Source organism: Leptodactylus fuscus, chromosome 11, assembly GCF_031893055.1.
Source record: "Leptodactylus fuscus isolate aLepFus1 chromosome 11, aLepFus1.hap2, whole genome shotgun sequence".
NCBI lineage: Eukaryota > Metazoa > Chordata > Amphibia > Anura > Leptodactylidae > Leptodactylus > Leptodactylus fuscus.
In genome coordinates this window covers 40,880,818-40,903,236 of record NC_134275.1, presented here as the reverse complement: position 1 = coordinate 40,903,236, position 22,419 = coordinate 40,880,818, and the positions used below count along the sequence as shown (strand labels likewise).

Genomic DNA, 22,419 nt, shown 5'->3' with positions numbered 1-22,419 from the left:
GTATGAGGCTACCAGTCTCCGCCCCGGTCCTGGCAGTGAGGGGCGGAGCTAAGAATCAGCCGTCAACAGCTGCAGAAAGATGGGGCCCCGTATACTGCCTTCAGTGCCATAGAGCATAGGGGAGGTAAGCATCCTGCTGAGGGCACATACAGGCCTCTACCCACAGGGGGCGCATACACTGAGGGCAGGAACGGGGTGAAATAGAAACTGTGGATATGTATGTGTATGTATACATATAAATATATATATGAACTTATTGACAGTACTGCATTACTGCAGTCATCTTTATCTGACAAGTATTCACTACTTATATCCGTTCTTGGAAAAGCTGAGTGATGACCAATGACTGCCGTCAGCTCTCCTTCAGATTTCTGAGAATCTAAAATGATGGTACTGTAGATGTCTATAGTGATGTATCCGTCACTGCTGTCTGTATATGTCCATAGTGATGTATCCGTCACTGCTGTCTGTAGATGTCTATAGTGATGTATCCGTCACTGCTGTCTGTATATGTCCATAGTGATGTATCCGTCACTGCTGTCTGTAGATGTCTATAGTGATGTATCCGTCACTGCTGTCTGTATATGTCCATAGTGATGTATCCGTCACTGCTGTCTGTAGATGTCTATAGTGATGTATCCGTCACTGCTGTCTTCCCACATAAGATAAGATAAGATAATCCTTTAATAGTCCCACTAGGGAGATTGGCCTTTCTGGTATCTTGGAAAGCTTTCCCCAATGTGGGACTATTAAAGGATTATCTTATCTTATCTTATCTTAAAGCTGGGTGTCAGCACCTGCCGGTGCTCTTATGTCAGTCAGATGGGTTGTCACTCTATACCTGGTCCAGTCTGTACACAATGGGATACACAGTCTATAGGAGCAGTATTCAGTATATACAGACATGGACTGTGTGTTGTATATATAGGTGTCAGTCCTGATATTGTCATCTGTACATATATAATCTGCATTACAGCTTCCTTCCTGTGTGCTTATATCACAGATATTACAGTATTGAAGCTGCGGTGTTTCATGGCCTCCATGACAACTCTTCCTGTCAGATCCGCATAGTCATAGGAACACTGGGGCAGATTTGTGAATTCTGTCAGGGCAGGTTCACATGGAGGAATTTTAGATATAAGGCCAAATACCGGCCCTGAGGAGCCTGCGATGGAAAGCAGGGCTTTGACTTTCCACCCCAGCCTCAAGTGGGGTTATGCAGTTGTTTGGAAATGGGATGCCCTATCCTCATGACCCAACTTCTGGCCTATACACCATCTTCAGAACTGACAGCAGTCTGGAGATGCTGCAGAGCTCTGTCGTTTCAGTAGCAGCGGTGCAGGATATTACAGCTTTGTCCTATTCAAGTTTCCTAGTTCTGGTGCCCCAATGAGACTGATCCAAAATCTCCATCCACATCAACATTCGCATAGTAACCGCCGTGTGTAGCTGGATGAGAACATTGATGTGGATGGTGATCTGAATACACGGGGTGTCAATAGGGTTATCCATACACATCTGATGTTTAAGGTGGCAGCTCCCAACATCTGCTATAGTGAGGAAGCAAGGTCCTTCTCTCCATGATAAGCGTCACTGTAAGTGTTTAATGGCTGTTCATCTCTCTTTCCCTAATTCTCATGTAATCTCAAGGGTTGTCTGGGGAGATTTAAGCTAGAGCTACACTGAGTCTTTGGCCTTGTCTCCCGGTTACTACCAAAGATCTCTGTGTCACCCTGCTACTCCATCAGTAACGCTAGTGAATAGAGTTGCATTGTGACAGTGAGGTCAATGCACGTTAGGAAAGGTAAAGTTACTCCATTCACTATCATTAGTGACATGGTGACCCAGCGATCATTGATCATGGACTAAGTCGATGTGTAGCCTTGCTCACTTGCATCAAGGTTTTTTTCATGGTGGACCTGACGATTCTGGGCTGATTCTATCCCCAGGTCTTGTGATCGAAACCAGTACTTGGCCCCAAATGCCTCTTCCCTTCTCTGCTTTACTTTAGTCAGCCTGACCCCCTAGTACAGGTAGCTAGTAGTAAAAATAAGAGAGGAGGCAGACAACTCGGGGGGTGGTTTCAGGGGTTTTCGAAGAATTAAATATTAATGAGCTGTCCTTAGTATAGGTCATTGATATGTAATCAGTGGAGGTTCGATTTGCAGGACCTTCTTATTGCAGCAGCTCCTGTCGTCAGGGCTTCTTCTGCTTCACTTGCTCATTCAAGTGACTGAGACTGAGCGGCAGTACCAGCCACGGCCACTATACAATGTACGGTGCTGTGCTCGGTATTCAATAAAGAGGCTGCATTGCTTACATGAATTCTGTGGTTTCTTCAAACAGCTGCCCAATGGGTTCCCAGTTATCGGACCCCTTCCAATTAAATATTGATGACGCATTTTAAGGATAAGTCATCAATATTTAACTCTTTGAGAGCCCCTTTAATATATGCCCTATACTGTAGTTATCAAGTATATAATCCTCCATCTTTGTAACACAATATAGCACCAGTCATCAGCTGTTATCTGTAGGATAACCCGACAGCAAGTGTTCAGTTACCCTGTGGCTCTCCTGCTAGTGCAGATGTATAGCTCAGACCATGCTGGGAGGTAAAGGTTTACAACAACTACAGAGCCACAGGTTAGACATCTTTACTATAGCCAATGTTAGTCCCAGGTGGATCTTCACATTACATCTCACCCCTCCCCAGCCTGCGGCAAAAACCACTGCAGAAATAGCTCCTTCCTTGAATTGTGTTCTAAAGGTTAAGTTACAGCTTGTCTGCAGCCTCCTACTGTTCACCTGCATGTAAAGCTGGCCGTACACCTTACATCGGGGATCAGCAGCAACCTTAAGCACTCCAGCTGTTGTCAAACTACAACTCCCAGCATGTGTAGTTGCTCTGTTGTTCTTGGATCTACCTTAGAAGTGAATGGAGCATGTTGGGGGTTGTAGTTTTACAGTACCTGGAGCGCTGGAGGTTGCTGACCCCTTACAGTAATAACAGCTGAAGCAGCCTATTGACTATCTGCTGTGTATGGTGACAGATGATGTCAGGTGAAGGATGATCCGCCAAGTTGAATTTTACTTTCTGGACAGTCCCATGTCCTAGTATTGGGCCTGGACAGGTTTTGAGTCTCTGGATGTGATCTTCATTCACTGACAACCAGCAGAGACATTAACAATGATGAACGATTGAGGAATATAGGACAAAGATGCAAATTCTTTTTATTATATGATGATTTATATAAAACCAGAAAACCTGTTAAAGAGCCTTCACTTCAATTTTTTCCAGCTCGCACGTGTTCTCCTTCCGCCATCTTCTTGCAGGTCAGGAGGTGACTCTGTAGATTATAACTTGCATTTCTAATGATGTTCAGCAATGATTCAGCACTTTATAGCGGCTGCAGTACGTGAGTTCTGGACTGTACAGTATGAAGGAGAAAGGTCAGCACAGCCGATCATTGATCTACACCAATCCCCTGCAGTCATGGCGTCCTGCTTCATACCCAGCCAAGGAGTCTGGATAGCCAGCTTGTGTTTGTAGTGGATTATTCTAGGCCAAGGGACAGCAAATACTACAACTTTTATCAGGCTCTAACAGATGCAGGATGCTGGGACTTGTAGTTTCCCAGCAGCTGGTTGCTGACCCCCTGCTCTAGATTCCCTGGTTTCAAGTACAGTAAGGCTAGATTCACACAGTAGAATTTGCTGCTGATTCAGAGACTGTTTCCACTTCACAATTGGCTCCAAATTCTGGCTGGAATTTGCCTCTCGTTGGGAGGCAGCAATGGACGCCAGAGGTCCAGGGGAGGTCACAATCATAAAAACCAATGTTACTCACCTCCCTTAGGCTCTGCTGTCTTCAAGCCTTATGACTGATGTCAGATCAAGGATAGGGCATTCATCTCAGAAGCCAGATAAGCCCTTTATGTGTTGTCAGTTCCGCTAGCAGTTTATATAACCCATCTGACTTTCTTCCTATTTTCTCAGGCTGTCTGCCAGGACTCTGCTCATTGAGGGTTTGGTGAGGACACTTGAACACCGAAGACACTTGAGGTTTCCACATTCTCTGTGTCGTGGCTCTTTCTCCAAACACTATGGGTGAGATGGATGATTTCTGTCCCCATCTGGATTCTATTGGAGAAGTCACCAAGGAGGATCTGATCCTAAAATCCAAGGTGGGATGTTCTCCACAAGATGCCTTGTGCCACCTAAGACCTATGATGAATGACTGTCATGGGCAGATTTGGAATATGGGGTCAACATGTGGCCACTGTGATTGTAAAAGTATAGGAGGTCTGGAATCACTAGTGCAGCTCATCTCCACTGGATGTGCTGGAGGGCTGGGGTGGAGTACTGGAGTCCTCCATTCTGGCAGTCATATTTGGACATCTACCAATATATATAATTTATCTGCATTTACAGTATGTCTCCCTTCATGTGTAGGTATGTCTGTGACAAGTCTATTTAAGACTTCAAAAAGTGAGTCTCTGTATTGAGCCTTGATTAGCCAAAGCATAGCGTAAGTGTGGTCATTGATGTTGTTTCCCATAATGCTTTGCTACAAGAAGAGTGAGAATTTCTTGGCAATAACAGCTGATTGTAAGACATAACGTGGGTACAGCAGCTCCATTGGGCAGGGATGGCCATCACTGATCTGAGGGATGTACAGCCCCAATACAAACCAGACAAGGTAGATTGAATTCCGGCAAGACTGGACACCCATGGGTGTTCGATCCTGTAGGGTTTAACCTTCTCTTTTCTTTATTCTGTAGGGAACATGTGAGTCTTGTGGAGCTGGTGGACCCAACCTGTGGGCCTGTCTGCAGGTAACAGAGTGATAACTGAGCGACACCCATCATTGAGTTGTTCCTGTGACTGACCTCTGCTTCTTCTTTCAGGATGGATGCCAGTATGTGGGATGTGGCGAGTCCTATGCTGATCACAGTACCCTACATGCCCAGGTGACCCACTAATCCTATGTCTTGTGTATAAGTAAGGCCTGTCTTGTGGGGACATTACTTGACTTCATTTGTTTTTTTAGGCCAAGAAGCACAATCTGACAGTGAACCTGACCACCTTCCGGGTTTGGTGTTACGCATGTGAGAAGGAAGTTTTCTTGGAATCCAGGGTTCCTTCTCCTACTCACTCGCAGTCAACCTCACCTAAGCTAAGTCACCGGGTACGTCTCCATAACAGTGTATGTAAGGGGGCAAAGGCCTGCTTCTCATCTTGGTACTCTTGGTACATTTTTATGTTTTGTTGTCAGAGAACTTTGTCTTTCATGTGTGATAGGTGATAAATGTCTGATCGCTTGGGATCCTAAAGCTAGGACCCTGACCGATCACTGTAGTGAGGTTCATAAGAATCTCACTTGTACTGAGGAGGGGTGTGAATGGTGTGATGTGCGCTGCCGCTCCATCCAAGGTCTAGAGAGCTCATGGAGATAGCAGGGTGACATGCTTTACTATCTCCATTCATAGATCGAAACACTTAGGAACCCCTTCATAGTAATTGTGGGTGATCCCAGTGATCTAACCTTTATTACTTATCCTATACATAGGTGATGCATGTCATATGTGGGAATATTCCTTTATAGAGGACTTTTCATGGTTTGGGGCACAGGCAGTTCTATATACCGCTGGAAAGCCGACAGTGCCCTGAATTCAGCGCACTGTCGGCTTTCCCAATCTGTGCCCCGGGTAAAGCACTATCGGTCCCGGTACCGTAGCTCTTTACAGTCAGAAGAGCGTTTGGAACGTCCTTCTGCACAGCAGCACCTATCGCGCTGTACAGTGTGAGCGGGGAGGAACGCCCCCTCGCCTCCTGATAATACTCCTCTATGGACGAGCACTGTGAGCAGAGGGAGGGGGAGTTCCTCCCCGCTCACATTGTACAGCCCGATAAGCGCTGCTGTGGAGAAGGACATTCTTGACAGACTGTCAGGAAAGCCCTTCTGACTGTAAAGCGCTACGGTACCGGGACCGAAAGCTCTTTATCCAGGGCTCAGATTGGGAAAGCCGACAGTGCGCTGAATTCAGTACACTGTCGACTTTCCAGCAGTATATAGAACTGCCTGTGCCCCAAACCATGAAAGGTCCTCTTTAACAGCAACCAAAGATTACTGTAGTTTATACCTTCCTTTTGTCTCTTTAGGAAGTACCTGCTGCTGTCCACCCATTAAAGTCAGTGCCCATCGCAGTGGCTGATGATGGGGAGTCCGAGAGCGATGACGATGACCTGAAGCCTAGAGGTTAGAGTATTGTTCAGACAGGAGGCTGCACATGCTCAGTCCATAACACTTGTGTACTTTACAGGGTGATAGATCAGAGCTGTCATATGGATCTAGATAGTCCACATTCACCATCATTGGTGTAACATTTACACTTCCACACCTTGAGTTACATCTGGATAATCCATTGCTAGCTCACATCTGTATCTTATTTACATGGATGAGAGTTACTATACTGATCTGCCTAGAGATGCATACTCCATTTTACTCCACATTGTATAAATAGGCAGATTGTCTATTTTAGGTTCTTGTTTAGGTCCTTATGGCAATTTGGGCTCATAGCGCTATAGTTGGTGTTAATCCCTTATTGTATTTTGGCTCTAGGTCTTACAGGCATGAAGAATATTGGAAATTCATGCTACATGAATGCGGCTCTGCAAGCACTTTCCAACTGGTAAGAGGGTTGTGTACAGTATATGCTACATACAGATAATAACACCAGGGTGGTGGTCTGTGACAGTCGCTTGGACACCTGCAATGACATATTCAATGTGATATGATGCTGTGGGGGACATCTATGTATTCATTTTTGCTGTTATACATGACACCTGCCACTATTGGCAGCCATTGTGTTGGTTTTTCTTTATCATTTTAAGGGTACATCTCATATCTGATTATAGTTTTTAGTGCCTACAGTATGTAACTTAAAGGGGTTGTTCGGCCCCAAATGAATTTTTCATACCGATGACAAGCACCTGGACCCCACTGAGGTCAGCTGTTTCAGCAGGCACCAGGCGCTGGGAGTTATAGCAGTGGATGGGGACCACATGCAAGCTATCCTATTCAAGTAATAGGATTGGCACTGCACTTCTCTGGAACCACCACTATACAGTGAATGGGGCTGTAGCATCCTGTTACATTAATAGGGAGCAGCCTGCATCTGCTTCCTGTCCACTGCAGCAGCTTCTGGTGCCAAGGCGCTACCAGAACGGTCTAGGTGTCTGATTCCAATAGACCACATACTGAGGTCATCAGTATGAAAAATCAGTTTGGGGCTGTATAATCCCTTTAATTTCTTTCTACTTTATTTGGGGATTGCAGCGATCTATACAGCTATAAACCTATTGCTTCCATCTTCACAGTCCTGTGCATATTTATGTTACAGGGGTTATCTAGGAGTTAAATATTGATGGCCTATCCTTATGCAGTGATAGAGTGCAATACCAAGCACAGTGATAGACCATATGATATCTTGTTCATCCACCACATGATCTTGGTACAGCTCTCTTTCATTCAAGTAAATGGGGCTGATCTGCAATACAAAGCACAGCCATTATAGATTGTATGGCTGTATGCTTGGTGAGTAGTCTAGAGGCCACAGCACTCATCCAAGTACTGTGGTCTCTTCAAACAGCTGATCAGTGAGGTGCCGGGTGTAGGAACCCCAGTAATCTAATATTGATGACTTATTCTAAGGCTAGGTCATCAGTATCTTAGTCTTGGAATGCCCCTTTGACACCCGAGAAGAAAGCACTACTAGAAGGCGTTAGGAAGCCCACACATACATTGCCTACGTATCCTTCTATTCCCTGAGCATAACTTTATAGACGATTATGAACAGCTACCTGGAAACATACTCTCATTATACGTCTTCCATTTCTTCCGGCAGCCCTCCACTGACACAGTTCTTCTTAGAGTGCGGGGGTCTTGTGCGGACAGACAAGAAGCCGGCGCTGTGCAAGAGCTATCAGAAACTTATTTCAGAGCTCTGGCACAAGAAGCGGTAAGTGACCATAATATCTCATCATATGCCAATGGCAGTATAGGATGCAACTATACAACAAGATGATTTCCTGACGAGTAAATGTTTTAGCTGCCTCCTACATTGTTCCATACACTGGTATCCATCATCCGTAGGCTACTTTATGTATGATACCGCTGTTTGGAATAGCACAGTAGACTTCTCCTTGCCATACAGCTGAAATAAATTGTGTACCGACCTATACTAGACTGACAGAGGCCAAAGTTATACTCTATAGCAGGGGTAGGGAACCTTCGGCTCTCCAGCTGCTGTGAAACTACAACTCCCAACATGCTCCATTCACTTCCATGGGAGTTCCAAAGACAGCAGAGCGAGTATGCATGCTGGGAGTTGTAGTTTTGCAACAGCTGGAGAGCTGTACATTCCCTACCCCTGCTCTATAGTATAGAGTCTATACGTTTACAGCTCTTGAATGTGGGGCCTATAGCTACTTGTGATTTGTGCCTATGGATCCTTCCCAATGCATACACATTGTGAACGGAGCCTTACACCAGTGATAGCTAACCTTCTGAGCTCGGGTTCTGTCACATCTAAAAATATCCATAATTTTGTGTTCTTTGTTGCTGTAGTAAAAAAAGAGTTAGATTTTTGATATATTGTTTTAGTATTGTAGTAGGCCCTGTACTAAGCATAACACAATATATCAGGTTACATTAATTCTCTTTCTTCTCCTGCACCTTCTGCTCAGGCCCAGTTATGTGGTGCCCTCAAGTCTGTCCCATGGAATCAAACTGGTTAACCCCTTATTTCGAGGATACGCCCAACAGGTGAGTTACACAATATACTTCTGTTTTTACATTTCTCTGCTGCATAGCTTGGAAGGTTTTCTGCTCATGGAGCTAGGAAAGTTGAGTATCAATAGCACTCACCCAGGAGTGAGTTCTGCAGTGCTATACATTGCATAGTGGCTGTGCTTGGTATTGCAGCTCAGCACTATTTACTTGAATGGGACTGAGCTGCAAATAGGCCACGTGACAAATGGATGTGACGTCTCTGTCGCTTCAAGCAGCTGATCTGAGGTATCAGACACCCATCAATCAGATGTTGATGACTGACCCTATCAATAGGTCATCAGTATTTAACTCCCAGAAAACCCCTTTAATTCTTCTTAACTTTTTCTTCCACATACACAGGATACCCAGGAGTTCCTACGTTGCCTTATGGACCAACTCCACGAGGAACTTAAGGAGCCTATACCTAGTTATAACCAAGAGCGGGAAGAGGAAGAGAGAGAGGATCAGCGGGAGGTGGAGCACGGCACCACAGAGGATGACTTTCTTTCCTGTGATTCTGGTGGAGAGATGGGTGATGGGGAAGGGGGAGGAGGGGTGGGCTCCTTGTCAGAGATGGAGCTGTTAATCCAGGAAGAAGCAGGGAGATCCATTTCTGAAAAGGAAAAGCTGAAAGAGAGAAGATTGTCGTATTGTCATCGCAGAACCAGCTCCGAACAGGCGGATGAAGATGCAGATGTGGACACCGCAATGATACCAGGTAAAGGGGGCAAACATGCAAGAGTGTCTGTGTACAGCTTCACATCTTCATATAAAATTATGGAAACTTCCAAAGTTCTAGAAAAGGGTTGAAAAGCAGAAAAATGACCACCAGATGTCACCCAGTGGCCCAAGGAAGCAATGATGTGACGTATCCAGCATGCAACTATGGAAGCCAATCGTATACTGCAGTGCTGATATCCCTACAGATGGCATGTCACTACCACTACTACACGTCAAGTACACGTCAGCCACAGACCTGTACCCCTGTTGTCCTAGGTGCCTCACCGGTAATTTAGTTGTCTGCTGAACAATGACATGACATATCCAATGTGCCACTGAATGACATAAAAACCTGCCATGTGACATCACTGATACTCTTCTTCCAGCAGCTGATCTGTGGGGGTCCCAGGTACCCAACCACTATTTACCAGGTGCTGCTTTTAGTAAGCTATCCGAAGGATAGGTCATGAGTATTTAACTCCTGGAAACCCCATTTTCATGTGGTCTTCTGTCCAGAAGTATTGGAATTTGTATCTGTGTCTGTCACTCTTGTATTATCTTATGAGTTCACGTAATCTGATCATCTAATGTTCTTAATTTTTTTTTTCCCGGCCCACCCAGAACCTGACAATGAGGCCTTCATGCACTGCTCTTCTCGGTCCTGCAGTCCTCATCCTCCTGACACGCACTCAAAACTCTCCAGCAGTCCCCCTCGCTCCAGCCCGCTGCGCACAGCACACTCCTATGTCTTAAAGAAAGGTAAGTGCAAGTTAAAGGGGATTTCTGAGACTTATCATTAAGTAGGTCATCAACATGTAATTGGTGGGGGTACAAAATCAGCACCTCTACAGATCAGCGATTTGGAGAGTCTATGGTGCTGTTGAGTGCTTCGGCCTCTTCATTATGCTGATGACATCATGTTTGTTAGTCACAAGGGTCTCATTCACAGCCATGACAATCCCCACTGATCACGTGCTCTTATTGTTTCTGTAGCCTGATATGGGGGAGTAGTCATCATTGTTCTTAAACTATTACACTTTGCTTTCAGCCCAAGTTGTGAGTGGAGGGAAACGCCGGTCGGAAATCAAATATCGCAGCGTCATTTCTGATATATTTGATGGGTCCATTCTGAGCTTGGTCCAGTGTCTGACATGTGACAGGGTATGTATTTGGTCCAGTGTCTGACGTGTGACAGGGTATGTATTTGGTCCAGTGTCTGACATGTGACAGGGTATGTATTTGGTCCAGTGTCTGACGTGTGACAGGGTATGTATTTGGTCCAGTGTCTGACGTGTGACAGGTTATGTATTTGGTCCAGTGTCTGACGTGTGACAGGTTATGTATTTGGTCCAGTGTCTGACGTGTGACAGGTTATGTATTTGGTCCAGTGTCTGACGTGTGACAGGGTATGTATTTGGTCCAGTGTCTGACGTGTGACAGGGTATGTATTTGGTCCAGTGTCTGACGTGTGACAGGTTATGTATTTGGTCCAGTGTCTGACGTGTGACAGGGTATGTATTTGGTCCAGTGTCTGACGTGTGACAGGGTATGTATTTGGTCCAGTGTCTGACGTGTGACAGGTTATGTATTTGGTCCAGTGTCTGACGTGTGACAGGTTATGTATTTGGTCCAGTGTCTGACGTGTGACAGGGTATGTATTTGGTCCAGTGTCTGACGTGTGACAGGGTATGTATTTGGTCCAGTGTCTGACGTGTGACAGGGTATGTATTTGGTCCAGTGTCTGACGTGTGACAGGTTATGTATTTGGTCCAGTGTCTGACGTGTGACAGGTTATGTATTTGGTCCAGTGTCTGACGTGTGACAGGTTATGTATTTGGTCCAGTGTCTGACGTGTGACAGGGTATGTATTTGGTCCAGTGTCTGACGTGTGACAGGGTATGTATTTGGTCCAGTGTCTGACGTGTGACAGGTTATGTATTTGGTCCAGTGTCTGACGTGTGACAGGGTATGTATTTGGTCCAGTGTCTGACGTGTGACAGGGTATGTATTTGGTCCAGTGTCTGACGTGTGACAGGTTATGTATTTGGTCCAGTGTCTGACGTGTGACAGGTTATGTATTTGGTCCAGTGTCTGACGTGTGACAGGGTATGTATTTGGTCCAGTGTCTGACGTGTGACAGGGTATGTATTTGGTCCAGTGTCTGACGTGTGACAGGGTATGTATTTGGTCCAGTGTCTGACGTGTGACAGAGTATGTATCTGGTCCAGTGTCTGACGTGTGACAGGTTATGTATTTGGTCCAGTGTCTGATGTGTGACAGGGTATGTATTTGGTCCAGTGTCTGACGTGTGACAGGGTATGTATTTGGCTCAGTGTTGATGTGTGACAGGGTATGTATTTGGTTCAGTGTATTATTTCTGTGAAATGTATTATTTCTTTAGTACTTAAAGGTACACTGCAGGTAAAACTGACACTGTGTTATACCTAGTGCGCGGCCTAGAGGTGGTCGGGGATGACACAGAGCCCCAAAAGAGAAACCTTCAGTCATGCTTCACCCCTCAGATCCTGCAGTCGGCATAGCAGAATATAAGCTTTTCCTGGAGTGGTTTTTTTTTTGAAGATTGTAATATTGATGACCTATCTCATCGATTTCAGATCATTGGAGGTCCCATACCTGGGAGACGCACAGATTAGCTGTTTGAATGGATGGCTTCTTTACTGAATATGAAAAACAGCATTATACATTATATAGTGGTTACCTTTGATATAGTAGCTCAGTCCTATTCGGTTTAATAGGACCGAGCTGCAAACCTGCCATGTGACATCACTCATACTCTGCTTCAAACAGCTGATCTGCGGGGGTCCCGGGTACCCAACTACTATTTACCAGGTGCTGCCTTTAGTAAGCTATCCCAATAGATAGATAGATAGAATATTTAACTCCTGGAAACCCCATTTTCATGTGGTCTCCTGTTTTGACTCAGGTATCCACCACCATTGAGACTTTTCAGGACTTGTCACTTCCTATCCCAGGAAAGGAGGATCTGGCAAAGCTTCACTCCACCATCCATCAAAGTGCTGTGGTCAAACCTGGCACCTGTGGAGAAGCCTACAGTACCCAAGGGTGGCTGGCCTTTCTCATGGACTACATCCGCAGGTAGCGGCTCCAGTCCTATGTGATAAATGTGATGATCCTCACTGGTATTTTCTTCATCTATCTGTGTATATCTGCTTACCCAGGTTTGTGGTCTCCTGCATCCCGAGCTGGTTCTGGGGCCCTGTTGTCACCCTGGAGGACTGCCTCGCTGCTTTCTTTGCTGCTGATGAACTAAAAGGTAAGGCGGTGATATTACTGACCAAACAGCATATATATATATATATATATATATATATATATATATATATATATATATATATATATATATATATATATATGCCAGGCTACGGAGAACCCAAGTGTGCCATCTGAGCGGAGTGGTAGTGTGCATGCAAAGCTGTTCCGGTCTCTTCTATGGGATTGACACATCGTTTTGTGTGAACAGGAAATTCTTAAAGGCAGATCCATATCAGTAGTGGAATATATCTGCTCCTTATGTTATGAAGACTATAGGTTACATTTCTTATTTCCCCATTAGGTGATAACATGTATAGCTGTGAACGCTGTAAAAAGTAAGAGAGCAATATGGTTGTATCCATCGCCTATCTATCTAACTCATATCTATCTATCTATCCATCTATCTATCTATCTATCTATCTCCTATCTATCTATCTATCTATCTATCTATCTATCTCATATCTATCTATCTATCTTCGATCTATCTATTTATTTAACTCATATCTATCTATCTATCTATCTATCTATCTATCTATCTATCTATCTATCTATCTATCTATCCAATACCCGTCTGACTCTTATATCTCTCTATCTACCATATTTTATCTATTTATCTATCTAATCTCGCTCTCTCTGATATCTATCTATCTATCTATCTATCTATCAATCATCTCATATCGATCTATTATTACATTACCATGTAATTCCCTTTGCTTCAGGTTACGTAATGGAGTCAAGTATTGTAAAGTGTTGCGGCTGCCGGAGGTGAGCTATTTTATCCTTTCCCCTCACATCTTCTGACATTTCCTTACATTACTGTTTCATGTGACTTCTTTTCTTTCTTCAGATCCTTTGTATACACTTGAAGCGCTTCCGACACGAGGTGATGTACTCCTTCAAGATCAGTAGCCATGTCTCTTTCCCCTTGGAGGGTCTGAATCTACGACCTTTCCTGGCCAAGGAATGTGTGTCCCATGTCACCACCTATGACCTGCTGGCTGTCATCTGTCACCATGGCACTGCAGGGAGTAAGTAGCAGCAATATAACATCACAGTTCTGGTGCTTTTGCGGATCCCAGCAGTCAGACCGCCACTTATCAGCATTTTACTCTCTATCCTGTTGTGGCTAGAATACCCCTTTAAGTACAGCCATGTTTTTCTTTTTTTCTTTAATGTAGATTGTGAGCCCCATATGGGGATCACAATGTACTTTTTTTTTTCCCAATTAAGTATGTCTTTGTAGAATGGGAGGAAATCCACATAAACACGGGGAGAACATACAGACTTCTTGCAGATGTTGCTCCTGGCTGGATTCAAACCCAGGACTCAAGTGCTGCAAGGCTGCAGTGCTAACCACTGAGCCACCGTGTTACCCCAGCCATGTTTTTCTAATCCTGTACCACCCATGTAAAAAAGGGCAAATTTTGACAGTGATGTCATGTTCCAGGTGGCCATTACATATCCTACTGCCAGAATGTGATCAATGGTCAGTGGTATGAGTTTGATGACCAATATGTCACGGAGGTGCACGAGACTGTGGTGCAGAATGCGGAGGCATATGTCCTCTTCTACAGGTGAGCATAGCGGTAACTACAGTCTAATGGTGTGTGATATATAAGTTTTTTAAAGCCCTGCTGTACAATAAAACATAAAGTCCCTTTAGTGCATTCAGAACTATGTGTTTTCCTATGACAACTCTTCCCTCATTCAACTCATTCAATTAAATCAGAGTCGGCGTAGGGGCCCCTCTGCCAAATACTAGAACATTAAAGAAGTGATCAGATTAATTGCCATACCGAGTCCCTGTGCCCCTATGACAATGCTGCTGGTACTGATTTACAACCATTAGTTTCCATACTCAGTCCCTATTTCCCTATGACAACTCTGATCTGTAACAATGTGTACAACTTGATATTGGTATCTACTAGTACATTACTTTGTTTGACGTGTCCATCTGTCCTCTACTCAGGAAGAGCAGCGAGGATGCAGAGCGGGAGAGGCAGAAGGTCGTGTCCTTGGCGGCCATGAAGGAATCCGGTCTTCTACAGTTCTATATCTCTCGAGAGTGGCTCAATAAATTCAACACTTTTGCAGAACCGGGACCAATAACTAACCAGAGTTTTCTCTGCTGTCATGGAGGTAGGCATCTGATATGTGGGTTCTGGCGGCCAATTATGCCTTTAACCAAATGTAAATGGGTTGTATAAGATTAGAAATAATGGCTGCTTTATTCCTGAAACAGCGCCACAAGTGTCCATGGATGAGCTTGGAGCTTGGCTCTATTGTAATAAATGGGACTGAGAGGCAATACTACACCCAACCGAGGGAGAGGTGTGGCACTGTTTCTGGAAGAAAGCAGCCATTTTTTTCTAAGTCTGTACAAATTCTTTTAAAGGGGTTTTCCAGGATAACTGGAGGGGGTGGTGTAAAATAAGAAAAGAAGTGATACCAAACTACCCATATGGGGCGGCACATGCCTCGTTCTCTCCATTGTATGGACTGGTTGGACTGGAATGCTGTGGCTGATACATCACAGGTGCCCCACGTGTCCCCTGAGGCCAGTGATGGGCTGCAGCAGTCTTGTCAGCACTTTTTTTACTTCACCTCTGGGTTTTCCAGTTATCCTGGTAAAACCCTTTAATCTGGCTATAAATCCAGGGTTGGTGGTCAAGACTGGTACATCTGTGTAAAATGTTTTTAGTAGTGAAGTGGTCATCCTGTACTATGCGTCCTCCTCGGGGCACTCTAAGGGGCTCCCATTTTAGACATCTTGTTTGACAGGAGCTGATCATATAGTGTGATGCTTTTAAGACCCTCAGCTGTAATCTGCAGGGGAGCATGGTAGTTTCAGTTCTCCTGCAGCGCCACCTTTAGGCCTTACTGAGAATGTCTGTCTGATTGTCTTCAATTTGCAGGAATTCCTCCTAACAAATATCATTACATTGATGATCTGGTGGTGATCCTGCCGCAGAATGTATGGGAGTACTTGTACAACAGGTGAGATCTCTGGTGGACATGCAGATTTTATGTTGTGCCGAGGACTTAATCTATAACTTATACTAAAGTTAAAGGTGATGTCCATGATATTATTTATTTTTTAATTTTTTATTTATGACTTATCCTTAGGTTAAAACATGACTAACTATCTGATCATTTGGGCACAGACAGCAGGCCCCTGCACAGATCAGCTATTCGGAGATGTGTCCCGTCTGTGTACTATACAGTGCACGGAGCTGGAAGCAGTTGACTCTGTGCCCTGTATAGAGGCCGGGCAGTAGTACTTGAGCTCAGCTTTCATTAACTTCAGTGGGAGCTGAGTTGCAGTACCAGCTCCTGGCCACTAAACATCGCACTAAGCCAACTGCTTCGACTCTGTGCACTGTATAGGACATAGACTGGACGCATCTCTAAATAGCTGATCTGCGTGGGGCCTGACTGCATGGCACTATACTGTATATGGTCTGTATTGGTGTGTGCATATACTTATTTCTGAAAATCATTTAGTGTAGATTATTCCCTTTTACATAATTAGGTAATTTAGCTGCTTACACTTACCACTAGGGGCACTCAGGAGCTTACTGAAGTCAAATGTGTTAGGGAGCGTTCACACTACCGTCGGTGTCCGACATGTAGTGTCCGCTCCTAGTGTCCGCTCAAAATCTGTCGCGGACACTAGATGTGTCCGTGACACCTGTCATTCACTTGAATGGGCATCGGGTGCGTTCTTTTGCACTCCGTGCCCGTCCTTTCCTGTCCGCAAAAGAAGATGTCCGACTTCTCAAGCGGACAGAAGAACCCTGCATGCAGGGTTTTTCTGTCCGCTTGAGAAGTCGGACATCTTCTCTTGCGGACAGGAAAGGACGGGCACGGAGTGCAAAAGAACGCACCCGATGCCCATTCAAGTGAATGACAGGTGTCACGGACACATCTAGTGTCCGCTCCTACTGTCCGTGACAGATTTTGAGCGGACACTAGGAGCGGACACTACATGTCGGACACCGACGGTAGTGTGAACGCCCCCTTAGTTCAATGGGAGTGTGCATACCTGCTGTCTTGAGGTTGTACTTGCTTCAGATCTCACCTTTACCCCACATATTCAGACACTTGCATGCCCTTGCCACATGCATGTCAAAACCATCTCTAGAATTTGCCCTTTTCCCACTGTGGAAATATCAAAACCCCTCATTGTTGCTCTGATTCTCCCTCGTCTTCACTATTCCAATTCTCTTCTAATTGGGCTTCCTCTTACTAAACTCTCCCCACTACAATCTGTCCTGAATGCAGCCGTCGGACTCCTCTTTCTGTCAAACCAGCACGCAGACGCATCTACCTTGTGTCAGTCGATGTCTTGGTTGCCCATCCACCACAGAATACAATATAAGGCTCTATTCACACAGAGTAACGCCAGGCCTCATTTGTGTGTAATATGTGTGTCTTTTACGGCCGTCATAAAACGTTTACATAGAGTTCTATAGGAAAAGACGTCCGTAATTTACTATAGAACTCTATGTAAACGTTTTATGATGGCTGTAAAAGACACACAAATTACACACAAATGACGCCTGGCATTACTCTGTGTGAATGGAGCCTAAAAGTATCACTCTGACCCAAAAAATCCATCCATAGCGCTGCTCCCCCCTATATCTCCTCTCATGTCACTGTCTACCTTCCTAATCGTTGTCTTCGGTCTGCCAATGACCTTAGACTTGCATCCTCTGTTATCCAAACATCCCACTCCCATCTCCAAGACTTTTCTCAAGCTGCACCAGTGCTCTGGAACGCTTTACCCCAGAAAATCCGATTAATCCCCAACTACAGCAGCTTCAAAATTGCCCTAAAATCACATCTGTTTGGTCAGGCTTATCACATGATTTGCTGGTTGTTTGACCTCTGGGACCCCTAGTGATCACAAGAGTTCCCTGTATGGATGAAATAGTAGCACACGTGTCACCACTGCTCCATTCACTTTTATGAGACTGATAGAGAACTGATAGAGAACTGTACTCTGCTATCTCCATCAGCCCCACAGAAGTGAATGAAGCTGTGACTATGTTCACTGGCAAGCCATTCATAGAGGGGACTCCCAATCTTGTGATGACTGGGAACAATATGCGTTCCTTGTGCCACACTTGAATTTGACTAGTAATATAGTATTTTCAGAGGAACTGCTCTGCTCTGGAGACACATTGTAATATAGTCCCTGGCGGATTATCCGATCCAATATGACTGCTGCTGCTGATGACATAGTACAGCCTGATGCATTGATCTATGATCCTTCCATACCTAGATGGGTCATTCATATTAAGTACAGCATCTTGTGTTTTGTTTCATAGGTTCGGGGGTGGCCCAGCAGTGAACCATCTTTATGTTTGCTCTATATGTCAAGTAGAAATTGAAGCTCTGGCAAAACGACGAAAAACCGAGATTGACACTTTCATTAAGGTGAAATATAGCGACATTATACATCTATTAGTCTCTTGCTACGTTATTATAGTTAGGAAATGTAATATGTACTGGACTGGTAGTCACATTGTAATATAACTAGCCGAGTTTTTTCCAGTCCATGAAAGCAAAACACTGGAGCAGGTGGATCATCCACACCAACAACACACTCATTATATGGCATCTCAGCGAGCTGCTGAGATGCCAGAACAATCCCAGGTATGGCTCGAGGAATAAGTTCAGCGGCAGGCCAGCTTGAGAGCAGGCGAACCATCAATGGCAGCAATTTGCTAAATATAGGCGAATCATCGCCAACAACACGCAGACAAAGTCACGGGCAGAAGCTAATATATATATGTATGCATCAGCCAATGGATGTGCTCATATCTGTTACTATACATTGATGACTTTTCCTTAGGGTAGATCATCAATATCTGATTGGTGGGGTCCAATGATGTCACATGGCCTGTTCACAGCTCAGTCACATTCAGGTGAATGACACTGAACTGCAACACCAATCACAGACACTTTGATCTGTATGGCGCTGTGCTTGGTATTTAGTGAATGCTGCGGTATCTTCAAAGACCGGGACTGTGATGGTCCCAAGTGTGAGACCCCTACCAATCAGACTTTTATGACCAAGCCTAAGGAGACCTTTCCCCTTTCTCCTTCCCGCATTGCTCACCCTTCTTCCCTAGAATTGATGATATATGCAGAAAAATCGCAAGACATGAAAAAATCTGAAAAGATTATTGCACCAGAATAAGATTTCATTATTATGGTGATTGATGGAGATTTGTTGTTTCTGTCTGTTGTTCAGCTGAATAAAGCTTTCCAAGCAGAGGAGTCTCCCAGTGTCATATACTGTATCAGCATGCAGTGGTTTCGAGAGTGGGAAGCTTTTGTCAAAGGCAAAGACAATGGTAAGTGGAAGTGAGAACACCCCATAAGTCACCACAAGGGGCAAACTTCCAAATTTTGTCTAAACACCTGCCAGGACATGATGTGCCACATTTGTCATGTCCATAAACGCTTCATGATATATACAAGACCGGGCCATGAAGGCGAGTGACGCCCCTATGTAAGATGACATGTGATTGACCTTCGTAGGGTTTTGCTTTGCCTATTTTGTTTCTAACACAATCTGCGTAAAACCAGTGTCACGGTGGTACAGGTATAGTGCGGCCACGTAGGACAGATCTGCACATGCACATCCAGAATACAGCAGTGTGAATGAGCCCTTATGCTGTTTAGTGCTGTAGCCATTTCACTGGCCTCACTGGGGGGAGTTTCATTGCTATTGCACCACAAATGTACTTCACGTATTGAGATGGGGAGGACTGAACTAGTAGATGTGAACTCACCTATTAATTCAAGTGTAGGGGTTTCTGTGTCCTAAGTTGCAATTTTTTAGAACAGTACAAATAATATTGTTTATCAACAGCAATATAAGCTACATGACGGTGATGGTGGGTGCGTCAGTAGGAGGTATAGTCGACTATGTAAAAGTAAGGTGGTCAAATCCTTATTTACACCAATATACATATTTTACTGCGTATACCATGAATATTTACCTATTGTTGCATGTATATTTACTTATAGTCTTGAGGGGGCATCATCGGCTGGGTGATCCTATGGCAGTAGTCTATGTTAATCTACATGTGTTTTTCTTTTTAGATCCCCCAGGACCAATTGATAATAGTAAGGTGGCACTGACCAAGAGCGGAGGACATGTGCAGCCTAAACAAGGTAAGTGGGAATACCAATCCTTGACAATAAGCTCTGCCATTGTCCCATCCATTACATGGTCAGCCATAGTTTGCCTATTGCACCAGGTGGGCTATGTAACTAGGAGTATTTCCTCTTCTTGTACAGGTGCAGATTATGGGCAGATCTCTGAAGAGACCTGGAGCTACCTCTTCAGTATATATGGAGGGGGCCCAGAGATTGCCATTCGGCAAACCATTGCACAGCCTCAAGAGCTGGAGAGTCTCCACGGAGAGCAGAAGATAGAAGCTGAGACGCGAGCTGGCTAGCAGTGACCAAGGTTAGCCACCACAACTCACCCCGGTATATGTAAATAAAAGGGGTTGTCTCGTCATAGAAAATGATGACATATCGATGGGTGATCAGATACTGGCAGGTTTCATTATGACCACCACAGTTGGAGTATAGTTGTGTCATTTCTGTAGAGCTGTACTAATGCTCCCAAGTGCCAGAGGATGAATAGAAATCACTTTTTGGTTCTGTGGAGTCTCATAGTGTATGACATGACCCCTCTCAGCCACTTAGCAGCTCTTAGGGTATGTTCACACAGAGTTTTTTGCTGGTGGATTTTGATGCGGAATCCACCTCAAAATCCACCTGCAAAAATGGCTCCCATTGACTTCAATTTGCAGTACCACGGACAACCTGTGGACAAGGGTGGTGCTGTTTTTGGAAGAAAGCCACCATGTTTTTCTCTTTGAATCAAAGTGGGCATATCCAATAACATACATATAGAAAACTGTAATCCTAATCCTAGACAACAATCTTTTAAAGTGGTTTCTTGGAAGATTTTGAGATAAGATCAGTATAAGTCCAATACCTGGGACCCCACTGATGAGCTGTTTGATGAGCTTTGGGGGAGCTGTGCTTCCTTTTCTGAGGCCAGCAACATCTTGTCCATTGGCTACTTTTCTGCAATGTGGGGCCTCAAAGTAATTTCCTAATGCGGTTCTTTTTCTCTTCCTGCAGGTCCACATGGATGTCGACCCCCTAGTGGTAGTATTGACTACTGCACCAGGTTACTGCACTTCTAGAAGCACTTTCAGATGAACTGTGTGCACAGACACTGTGTTTTATCCTTAGCATCGTCCGGAACGTACGTTACAGATAGTAAAACTCCTTTGACGACAAAAACTATTTAAGAATAACTTCCCAGGTCATTAGTTTACTAAACTGTGGGTCAATGTAAGCTGACACTCACCAATGTATAAGCTATGTATGCCGATACTTACGCCAGGGGAGCATGTCCTGCACAGGAGCAGCAGAGGGGGGTCCTAGAGGGACAGCGGCGGTTTACAGCAGGGCATAGCCTTGTGATGGAGCAGGAATACCCTTGCCCTGCAGCCAGCTTGTCTTACTACTCGTATTGCCTTGTCAATATGCCATCATGTGCACTCACTCTGCAGACCCTTGGTGAAGAATATTTGTGTGTCTCCATGGGCAGCCATGTTTGCCTCGGGCAGTACCAGCCTGAGAGTAAGGTTTTAATCGGAAGTCACAGCTGAAGGACTTGACAGTAAGGACGATGCACTTGTGGTCCGCAGTCTGCGGCTTGCAGGCTGTTCTGAATTACACATGGGCATGTTGGGAGTTGTAGTTTCACAAGTCGCAGACCACTGATGTACGGACTGTATAAGCAGCAGGGGGACTTGTGTAGAATAGAACCTTGTCGGGCCTTGCCCTGATTCTCTCCTTCCTTGGTGACTAGATGCCGTAGTTTACACTAGACTTCTTTAGCTTTATCAGACGTGCTGTATCTGCCTCAGACTCCTGTTTCTCCTCACTGTGATGTGCATGCTGCTGTGATCTAGTAATACCTTCTGTACAGAGACAGTATTACACAGCTCGGGATGGGGGAGGGGAATGTCATGTAATAAAGAGAAACCTAACAACTTCAGCGCGGCTTTGAAAATCCATTTTTCAGGCGTGAAGGGATGGATGCCATCAGCGTGTGTGAATAGGAGGATAATCTGATGTGTACATGATCAGAGTGTGAGATATTATAGATTAATGGATCATCCACAAAGCTATGGAGGGGGCTGTGGAAATGTAGGTCTTCTAGTGGCTCACCTGTTGCACTGAGTTGGAGCCTATAAAGACAGTCATGTTTGGGCTAAGTAGCCATGGTGGAATTATATTAAGAATGGTGTTTGCCGGCCTGGAAATCCACCAGCCATTCATTTGTGGCAGCCTCCTTCTCCTTCTTGAGGTGGATAATGTCTGAAACTCCCAATGAAATGAATGCTTTTGGAACAGATTTTTTTTTTCTGCCTGACCATGTGAACGTAATGTCTAGTTCACAGTTACACGATTAGTAAATGTATGTCTGTGTTGTAGACCTGTCCCTGTATTCTAAAGCCAAA

At 44.7% G+C, this 22,419-nt stretch overlaps 1 protein-coding gene across 1 annotated transcript; it reads left to right on the top strand.

Annotated features, from left to right (window-relative positions):
- The first annotated feature begins 35 nt into the window (after positions 1 to 35).
- On the top strand, positions 36 to 21,940 carry USP20 (ubiquitin specific peptidase 20). Its single transcript, XM_075259506.1, has 25 exons — positions 36 to 124; positions 3,997 to 4,184; positions 4,782 to 4,835; positions 4,908 to 4,970; positions 5,051 to 5,188; positions 6,163 to 6,259; positions 6,623 to 6,692; positions 7,908 to 8,021; positions 8,749 to 8,827; positions 9,194 to 9,551; positions 10,175 to 10,312; positions 10,602 to 10,714; positions 12,498 to 12,670; positions 12,754 to 12,848; positions 13,149 to 13,182; positions 13,567 to 13,612; positions 13,695 to 13,875; positions 14,295 to 14,421; positions 14,817 to 14,986; positions 15,763 to 15,844; positions 18,181 to 18,289; positions 19,110 to 19,212; positions 19,967 to 20,038; positions 20,165 to 20,336; positions 21,026 to 21,940. Exons 2-24 carry the CDS (start codon positions 4,104 to 4,106, stop codon positions 20,323 to 20,325), a joined length of 2,658 nt encoding a protein of 885 aa, XP_075115607.1. The 5' UTR covers positions 36 to 124; positions 3,997 to 4,103; the 3' UTR covers positions 20,326 to 20,336; positions 21,026 to 21,940.
- Positions 21,941 to 22,419: the final 479 nt, after the last annotated feature.

Bases quoted from the DNA above. Each gene is read 5' to 3' on its own strand.
- USP20 (XM_075259506.1), top strand. From the start codon at position 4,104: ATGGGTGAGATGGATGATTTCTGTCCCCATCTGGATTCTATTGGAGAA. The intron at 13,613-13,694 runs GTGAGCTATTTT...TTCTTTCTTCAG, and splicing joins AAGTGTTGCGGCTGCCGGAG to ATCCTTTGTATACACTTGAA. The intron at 20,039-20,164 runs GTAAGTGGGAAT...CTTCTTGTACAG, and splicing joins ACATGTGCAGCCTAAACAAG to GTGCAGATTATGGGCAGATC.